General features: G+C 39.1%; 1 protein-coding gene across 1 annotated transcript; it reads right to left on the bottom strand.

The window, feature by feature from the left end:
• Window positions 1-2502: 2502 nt before the first annotated feature.
• Window positions 2503-9779, bottom strand: LOC113113042 (zinc-binding protein A33-like). Its single transcript, XM_026279155.1, has 6 exons — window positions 9267-9779; window positions 5194-5289; window positions 4882-5112; window positions 4726-4748; window positions 3998-4119; window positions 2503-3684 (listed from the first exon to the last, which is right to left on the bottom strand). Exons 1-6 carry the CDS (start codon window positions 9714-9716, stop codon window positions 3116-3118), a joined length of 1491 nt encoding a protein of 496 aa, XP_026134940.1. The 5' UTR covers window positions 9717-9779; the 3' UTR covers window positions 2503-3115.
• Between the last annotated feature and the right edge of the window lie 352 nt (window positions 9780-10131).

Genomic DNA, 10131 nt, shown 5'->3' with positions numbered 1-10131 from the left:
TATATATATATATATATATATATATATATGGAATGCGCGCACATTTTTTTTTTTTATGTTTTATGTTCCTTTATTATATCAACATGTATTGATTGAGTTTTAGGGTGGATATATATCTACATGTCACCTAAGTCCAAAAGTTACATATTTGTAGGGCTAGATATGTAGTTCATGTAAAAAAAAATCTAATTTCTTATAGATTTCATATATTATGATTCATATATAATTTATATAATATATTATATAATTTACATATTATATAATTATTATGATTCATAATAATTCATATATTATTTTCATATAAACAATATCTGCAAAGTGTAGTGCAGTGTTGAAAGTTCAATGCAAACGGAGATATCGTCTTTTAAAATTCTGCCAGTTTAATGCCTACAATAGCGTCTGGTAAGGGACTACAACAAGCTTCTTCCCTGGTCTGTTATGTCACAAACCCAGATAAACCTCACCCCCGGGAACACACTAAAAGGGGTCGGGCCATGCTGCGCTGCTTTAGAGAAGAGGAAGAGAAAACTAGGGGTGCATGTAAAAATCTGTGCTTATATGTATCACGATTCTATCTTCTAACGATTCTAATGGATTCACAAGTTTCAAAACCAATGTTCTAAAGCAGCGGTTCTCAATCCTGTTTCTCGCGTCTCCCTGCTCTACATCTCTCTCTCTCTCTCTCTCTCTCTCTCATTCCGATCACAGTGGTGGTCAGTAACGGAGTAGCTTTACTTTGTTACTGTACTTAAGTACATTTTTTTCAAGTATCTGTACTATACTGGAGAAGTATTATTTTGAGTAACTTTTACTTCACTATATTCCAAAAGCATAAGATCGTACTTTTTATTTCACTACATTTCATAAAACATGTCATTACTCATTATATATCACGAGCTCCGACACACAGAAGCGGTTTCTGATTCACGAACGAACTGAGTCTTTTTCAATGAACCTTTTAAATCGGATTGTAAATCACGCCAAACGGTTCGTTTACGAATTAGAATGATCTGATTGCAGCTGTTCTAGAGTCGACAACTCACTGATTCAAATGAACCGTTTAGTGCGAGTCTCCAGTGAACTGAATTCACAAATAAGAAGAACCGGGACAAACTGCTCCAACAAACTGTTCCATTAATACACTTATTTTCAAATCTTTAGACGCGCTCAAGGCGGTTTAGCGAATCACAACACACTGAGCCAGCTGACCAGTCTCAGCCCATCGTGTATTTTTGAGGGGAGGGGCTTCATAATAACAGGAAATAAATTGAGGCGTTAGTCAGAAAAGGGACAGATTGGTGTGGAATGAAGGTAAATTATGTGAAAATTAAGATTTTTTTTTTTTTTAATAAAGCATGAACACATGTTAGACTGCACCCAATAAACACAATCAAGCCTAGAAAAAATCTAAACAAACAAACAGTAAACCCGCCCCTTTATCTTTTTCATCGGTCAGGCATCTCAAGCTCAGTTCCTAGAAAGCAGTTTAGATTCAACCCTGATTAAAAGCACCTGATCCAGCTAATCAAGTCCTTCAAGCTTATTTGAAAGCCAAGGTATTGGTTTTGGATTTCTGCAGGGCTGCAGCCTAAAGCTTTCCAGGAACTGAATTTGACACCCCTGATCTACTGTATGCGAACACCACCACTCCCACTGCTGACACTTTAATGATGCATGAAGCATACAAAGACAGCTGCCGTTCACTACCTCTGTCACACTTCATTTCCCACCAGTTCACATTCCTGAGATCAACACTACGTGTGAGAACATTGTGTTTATCTGTAAACAGAACTCTTTAATGCTGTGTCATCTGGGAACGCTTCTGTTGTGGGTAATCCTGTGCTGTGAGTGATATCAGTGCATCAGTGTAAGTGAATCCAGCACATGATGATCAGATAATGAGCTGGTTGTAACTGGAAGTTAAGAAGGATATGATGTGCCTGCTGTGCTTGACATACAGACAGATGTAATGAATAATAAACATTTTCCTATGGTTATGAGAATAACAAAGCAGAACACATACCTGATACAACACAGAAAACAAGCAGCCTCTTTGAGTAAATGCCTCTGAGAAACTGCCTCTATAAAATAATATAATATAGACAGATCACCATGTGCTCTCATTTCCATATTATATGAGTCGAAAAAAGGGTAAAATGACATTCCTAATAAGTAAATTAACACTATTTACATGAATATTTAAATTTTAAATATAATAGCAATGATTATAATAAAGATTAAATAAGATTATCAGAGTGTCAAAAGAAACCTTTCTCTCCCATGCTGTTGCATTGCTGTGAATCTTTACTTGATACATATATTTAACAGTATGTATGGTATTTACTTAATGAAACTGTATCTAAATGTATTATAGATCTTTGGCATCACACAAACACACAAAAACAAATAAATATAAAGCAATATAAATATAAGCCAATTCATAGTTTTCAAGTGACATTACACCTTTACAGGAATCCCCACTGCTGATTTTTATGAGGTTTGCATTAAGTAATAATGTAGTAAATTCAGTATACACTTTATTGATGATACATACTTTACACAGACAAGCAGATGAACATAGTGATGTGCAATTTTCTTACTCATACCAAACAGTTATAAAGAAAACATTTAGCCATGTAGCGCATTGCGTTCATATTCCAGGCTCATCTGCTTGTACACAGCACGCACCATCAATAAGGCCTGTACTGAATATGATCTTTTAATATCACTGCTTTAAAGGCACTTTAAGTGTTTTCACATTAATCATTTTAGAATGGCATGCTGTTTAAATAGAATGTTTGCCATTGGTGTTTTTTATGAATTGCAAATGGCCAAAACAAGCATTTTCTTCACATATCTTTGTTTTATTCTTCGGAGACATGATCTAAATATTAGTGGATTGGAAACAGATTGAAAATTGACAGACTTCTGATGCAGTTATGGATGTTTTGCCCGCCAGGTCTTTGAAAACTATGAATAGGCTTATGAAAAGATGCTTCATATTTATGCCAGAAGTCCAAAAACAATACATTAAAGCCATGGTCATTTTGGTACTTTGTTGTATGTGACATGTATAATGTAAAGTCTATGGGATATCTTGAGAATGTTGGTATGTTCAGTCAGTTGGTTCTGGAGTGATGGTTACTGCCACCTTCACTGGCACAACTCTCAACGGCTCAGTATTACTGCCCTGCTCGCTCACACATGGAGAGAAGAAAGGAATGAGCTTTTTGGTGGGCAGACTTGAGAAGGTGTAGATATGAGTCATGTCAAGTGGGTCATAAAAGGAGATTTCCTTTTTGTTGTTGTTCAAGCAGACACGGATCCTATGTGGTTTTCTTTTCAAGCAGAGTCTAGTCCACGGTTTTGTACTGGCACTGTATTGGCCACCCTCTCTTAAAGCCAGAGTCCAAAATCCACATTCGGAGTTGACATTAAGAATGCCCTGATGGCTCACAGACTCCATCACAACACCCAAGTCCCATTTAGTCTTATTCGCCACCTCCACCTCCCAGCAGTGTACCCCTGCGTCGAGAGTTTCGTTACCCAGAACGCAAACACAGAGGTCAAAGCGCTCTGGGTTATCTGGGATGTCTGACTGTAACTCTCCGTAATGTACACTGGTCAAGTCCTCAGACAGTTTTAGCCATTTCGCTGCAGTGTTTGGATCCATTATTATGGGACCTGAAATGTGCAACAGTTTAAGTCCATGTAGAAAGGGTTGAAAATGCTCTTTTTCTCACAGAGTTCAATGAATCTAAGAGTGTGTTTACACTTCTTTTACTTGGTTTCTTAACTCAGAATCTAAATATACATAACAAAAGCATATGGATACTGTCATAACTCATATCATGCCTTGACAGCTTTTATAATGAATATTTCAAATGGCAGCGCTCACACTTCTTCAAATTAACTGTACAAACAGAGCTATTGCTATTGTTTTAATCAAACCAAACCTGCTAAGTGTGAACACACCTTAAATGATCCTAACACTTACTGTACTGCACTTGTCCCAACATCTTCTCCCACACTTTAAACTTCAGGTTTCCCAGGTGTTTAGCGACATCTACAAGAGAATCTGGCACTAAAACTTTGGAGTCTTGAGGATTGTAAGGAACACTGCAACATAAAATTGATCTAATAATTTACATTGATGATATACCTTAACATATTCATAACAGAAGAGAACATACTGGTTTATTTAAATAACATGGATGAATATATGAGTGAATCTTAGAAAACTGTCAAGAACATTTCCAGGTTGTGTTCTCAGTAAAAAATAAAATAAAATCAAAATTATTGATTCGAAACAATGTACTATTAGGGGCGTCCTTTTTTTTCAGGAATATCACAATTCTTGATTTTATCTTTTTCATGTTGGTTTTACTGTTTTGCAAGTTGTCTGAGCAGTACAGCCAAACCAAATTCCCTATTTTTAAAACAAAGGTACAAAGGTACCTTACAAGGTAACAAAATATTGAATAATATTAATGAAGAATGGTAGATATTTAGGCCAAAGTGGGTGAAGATAAGAATATTTGTCATTAAAATTAGAATAAAGATACACACTACAAATACACATAATATACTGTATACAAATAAAACAGTCCTTTATTTTTCAGGTACGTACATTACGTGTAATTAGCAGCAGAATTCAATAAATCGTATGTGTGTGTGTGTGTGTGTGTGCGAGCGCAAATGTTTTCAGATACACTCTCATATTACCTGTCGGTGTAGCTTTTATAAGCCTATAAGGAATGGAGGAAACAAAAATTACAATAAATATTGCAAACTTAAATAGCATAAATTACTGAAAATATTTTTTAGAGGTAAGTGTCTCACAAGAAGCACTGCATGTTTTATCCATTATTGTCTGGTTACCTGGAGGAACTGGATATCTTCCCTTTCTAGATCTGTCTCTTTGTTTTGGATGGTGTCCGAGAAGCTGACTATTTTATTGCTGAGATCCTCCAGTTTCTCCTGCATGATTTCACCTTTCATCTCTGCTTCATCTTCCAGCATTGAGATCCGTGCCGATTCCTCCAACCGCAGGAAGTGATGCATCTGCTCAAAATCCTTTTTGATCAAATTCCTAGTGAGTTTGGTTTGTTCCTGTGGGAAAAAATTTCAGTCAGTGTATCTCATTTAATGTGACAGAAGTTACACTATGTCTCTGGTGATTGTGGTCAGTACCTTGATGAGCCGTGTTGTCCTAAGACACTCTTCCTTTTGTGTCTGGAAGGTCATTAGATCCTCCTTAAGTGGCCTTAATGAGAGCCTCACCTTTTTCTGAAGTTGGAAACTTATTTATTAAGGTTCAGGTGTGAGAACAATGCCGTATCCTACCCCTCATCTAAAATCTACATTCCTTGGACCCCAAGGTAGTCATTTGTAATGGATAAAAAATTATATTTTTTCTCTATTTTTCATGTGTGCTTGTTTTTGTTTACAGATATCAAGTTTTTTTTTATTTGTATCACATTTTCTCTCTATTTACATCGTCCTCATTCTCCTGTAGTCTGCCAGATTGTGTTTCCCAGCTATTACCAGCACCAGTCCTGCTGCACTGTTTGTTAAGTCTTATCCTATTTGTTTTGTCTAGGATTACATTGCTTTTCTGATGGATTATGTGTTTCTGCCTGCCAATTTATTGTAAGTGAGTCAGTATTGCTTTCATAGTTTTTAAACCCTAGTTCTCTTTCAAACATTCGTTTGGAATATCACTATGGGAATTGCCTCGGACGTGACCAATCCTGGAAGCACCTATTCACCACATCTCTCGGTTGACTCTCCAATATATACCACTGCATAACGGTCCCCAACTCATTCTCGTTCTCTTCCCCATGAAGATCTTTTGGAAGCTATCCTCAGCAGGGACGAGCCGACTTTTAGATACGTCACCGCGTTGGCTGCTATTTGGATGGGAAAATCTCTCTGTTAAAGTGAATATTTTCTTTCTGCTGTTTTTTATTTTGCATTGGGGACCAGCACGTCAAGACAGGTTCTCATTTTCTTTATTGAGAGGTTACAGCTTTTTCTCTTAATATTCCCTCACGTTAAGTGGTGTATGGATTGTCACGATGTCGGAGCATTTACTGTAATAATTTGCGGTAAGACCCATTATCAAGAGGCACGTTGTGGTGAAATTTACTGCTCCTCTGCCCTGGCTGTCAGAGCCCTAAATGCCACGTCACTGCTCACAGCATACCAAGCTGAGCTCAAGAAGGAGATGGGGAGGCAGATAGATGCTGGGTCACCCGGGAAGAGATCTACGTCATTGCAGATCTCAACCTGTGTTCATCAAGGGCTCTGTGGTTGGGCCTGATCGGCTTATCAGAAAGGGAGAAGGCAGATTTTCTCAATGCCCCAGCAGAGCCGAAAGCCCTTTTTAGAACTGCAATGACAAATATGTGTCAGCTGTACGACTTGCACAAGAAGGATGGGGAAGTCTTTGAATCATGCCTTACCAGGAAGCCTACTGCTGGGCCACTTCAACCCATCCGTCCAGGGTTTACCTCTCCTTCCAGGGGGGTCAGTCAGGGTACAGAAATCCTGACTCAAGATGGTGCTGCTGAGTCTGGTCGCCGTCCAGGTCGCTCTGCTTAGATTGTATTTTTACTTTTTTAACTACTTTTGCTTTCTCTTTTTACACACATAAACTCTGCACTGATCATTTATGACAAAGAAACACTTTTGTACATTGGATACCGCTTCACTGACTTGTTTCAGGACACTTTATTCTCCAACCCATCATGGCCAAGCCAAGCTCGGGCAAGTTATTCCTAATTTTTATCAACATGTATCCTGTCCAACCAGTGGGCCAAATACACTGGATCATTGCTACACTCAGTTTAAGAATGCCTACAAAGCTCGCTCACTACCGGCTTTCGGCAAATCGGACTATGCCACCGCTCATTCAAGATCCCCCGGTGGAGGGGGTGGTGACGTGATGGTCCGCCCACTCAGAAGCCATGCTACAGGCAGCTCTTGATGACGTAGACTGGGACATGTTCTGGGCAAGTTCATCTGATGTCAGCGAGTTCACGGATGTAGCATTAAGCTTTATAAACATGCTAGGATACAATAACTATAAGGACCTTCTCTAATCAGAAACCGTGGGTGGACAGAACAATCCGTGCAGCAGTAAACAAATGCACTGCTGCTTATAACACCAATCTTCTGTCAGGAAACATGAGCGAGTATAAAGCATCGCATTTGTTTACATCCATTTTTAATGAGTCTCTTGCTACATTGGTGGTTCCCACCTCCTTCAAAAAATCTTTCATCATTCCTGTGACTAAGAACAATAAACCCTCTTGTCTGAATGACTATCGTCCAGTTGCCCTCACATCAATAGTCATGAAGGTCTTCGAGGGACTGGTTAAAAACGTCATCTGCTCCTCCATCCCAGATACTTTAGACCCTCTTCAGTTTGCCTATCGCCCAAACAGATCCACTGATGATGCCATCTCTCACATCCTGCACTCTTCTCTCACACACATTGACAGCAATAACGGGAACTGTGTAAGGCTGCTATTTATAGTCTATAGCTCAGCTTTTAATACTATAGTCCCCATAAAGCTAGCTTCTAAACTCATGGACCTCGGCCTGAATTCTTCACTCTGCAACTGGATTCTTGATTTCCTCACTGGAAGACCTCAAGTGGTGAAAGTAGGCCAGTACACCTCCAACTCCATTAGGCCTCTCCCGTTGTTTCATCATCCCTGTGACTGAATTGTGGTGTGCGCAAAGGCAAACTGTACCTTTTCAATGTTCAGTGGCAGAGGTGTTGTGTTTTCTGCAAGAACTTTTACATAAGGGGAGAGCCTTCTCTACCATTAAGGTTTATCTTGCTACAATTTCTGCTTGCCATGTGGGGATTGACAGGAATACTATAGGCCAACACCCGCTTGTGTGCAGGTTTATGAGGGGTGCGTGGCATCTGAACAGGATTTCTCGGGAGTATCTCTCAAGACAAACCCAGCGTCTGTGCCTAAGGTGAGCAAGTCAACTTTCGCCTGTAGACAGGTGGATTTACTGGCTTTTCATCGTCCCCTATGTCCTCGCCGGAAGACGAGCAGCTTCATTGTTTGTGCCCTGTCTGTGCGTTGTGTCACTATGTTGACAGGATGTATGGATTAAGCAAAAGTAATCAGTTATTTGTTTCATGGGCTGATTCTAATAAAAGTAAACCTATTTCTCATCAGCGCCTGTCCCACTGGCTGGTGGAAGCTAATATATGTTGTTATAATAGCATGGGTCTAAGTCCTACAGAGGGGCTGAAGGCTCATAGTGCCCGTGGGTTAGCCACCTCGTGGAGTGCAAGGTCACCACCAATCTCACCACACTGCCCTCCTTGCAGTAGCACGGGAAAGAGATAAGCTGAGAATGAAGTGGGGACCGTCATGCAGTGGTCTATACTAGGGAGGCGAGGGTCGTGATTGGTCTGTCAACTGACAGACGTGGTGTAATTGGTGCTTCCAGGATTGGTAACACCTGAGGCGATTCCCATTGTGAGATACCTTACTAATTTTATCAGAGAACCGGGGTTACATAAGTAACCTAAAGTTTCCGGTCCTGCCTGCATTTGTTTATTGGCTGGAAGAACCTTTTTTTCTGTTTTACCTGCCTTTCCTGCCATTCACTGTTTTGTTAAACATATGTCTGCAAATTTTTCACATTTATTTTTCAATATATAGTCATTTTTTATACTTTTGAAGTTTTAAGTTACAGCATAATACAATTAACTACAAAAACGGTAACCCTTTAGAATACTTTTCCATTTGATAACGTAGGTAAGTAATATGAACTAAGTTTACCTAATATCTATTAGCTGAGTAAACCCGCCTCTATTTCGTGAACTTGAACGCCATTGGCGGGCAAATTGTCTCCAGCAAGATTTCATAAGGCTTCAGTAGATTTGAGAAAGGAGGGGATAACCCCAAAGTGTCTCATCCCCTTCTCTCAGGGAACAGAGGTTATATTATGTAGGTCGCAAGAGACATTTCATGTTTCAAACAGAGATGGCGATAGAGAGGCAAAAGTGACATACCTCAGCTTTAACTAATAGGACATTATTTTAAAGTGACAATAATAAATGAATAAATAAAATCCTCATGCTTTGACCCTTTAAACAGTTTTGAGGATGCAAAATACACAAATACACTTGTTTTTACTACAGAACCGTTGCAGCTTGATTTAGTGTACTTACAATAATAATCACTGCATAAGCATCTATATGCTTGAAATTTAATATTTTACAAGACCTTAAGTTCTTGGACAGCTTCCTCCAGTGGAATAATTTGATGGTCCTTGTGCTTCTTAGATCGCTGACAAACCATACACAAAGCCTCCTGGTCATCCTCGCAAAAGAAGAAGAATCTCTTTTTATGCACACTACAGCGCTCCTCAGGACTCTGTGTTGATTCCGTCTCTTGACTCTCTTCCATGGATTGTTCTGTCCTTTCTAAACTAGACTGTTGCCTGACTCGAAAACTCTCCACTATGTTCCTCAGAACCAAACTAGCCGGAGGCCTTTCACTGAGACATGGCGTCCTACAAACAGGGCATACTCTTTTGAACTGACCGTTCCAGCAGTTGTCAATGCATGTCTTGCAGAAACTATGGCTGCATTCCAGAACCACAGGGTTGGTGAAGAGCTCAAAGCACACAGGGCAGTGCAGATCTTCTTCTGTAAATGAAGCTTGGTAGGCCATCTCAGTAGGTTTTCTTTTCAAAATCTTTCCAAGGTTGGGTTGAGGTCTCTGGTGTGCGCTGCGGAATAATATTACTTTCATTTTCTCCCAAGTCGTTGAAACCTCAGTGGTTTAAGAATGCTGTTTAGCAGGTAAAACTAAATAAACAAGTAGATCCCAAACAAAAGTGATAACCTGAGTAACACTGATTGTTGCTAAAATATATTTCCCTTTTTTTGTTCTGAATATGGTATACTGTAAAACATGAACATGTTTTATAAACATAAATGTGCAATTAAATTCAGCCTGGTATATTTTGTTCGTTTGAAGGTTATTAATATATAAAAAGGAGAGGACCATATCCTCATTTGTTTGTGATTATTAAGGCCCTTTATATATTCTCATATGTGATCTAGAAGTTAGTACAATGTTTTTC

This window comes from Carassius auratus, chromosome 13, assembly GCF_003368295.1.
Source record: "Carassius auratus strain Wakin chromosome 13, ASM336829v1, whole genome shotgun sequence".
Classification (NCBI taxonomy): domain Eukaryota; kingdom Metazoa; phylum Chordata; class Actinopteri; order Cypriniformes; family Cyprinidae; genus Carassius; species Carassius auratus.
This window is presented reverse-complemented; position numbering and strand designations above follow the sequence as displayed.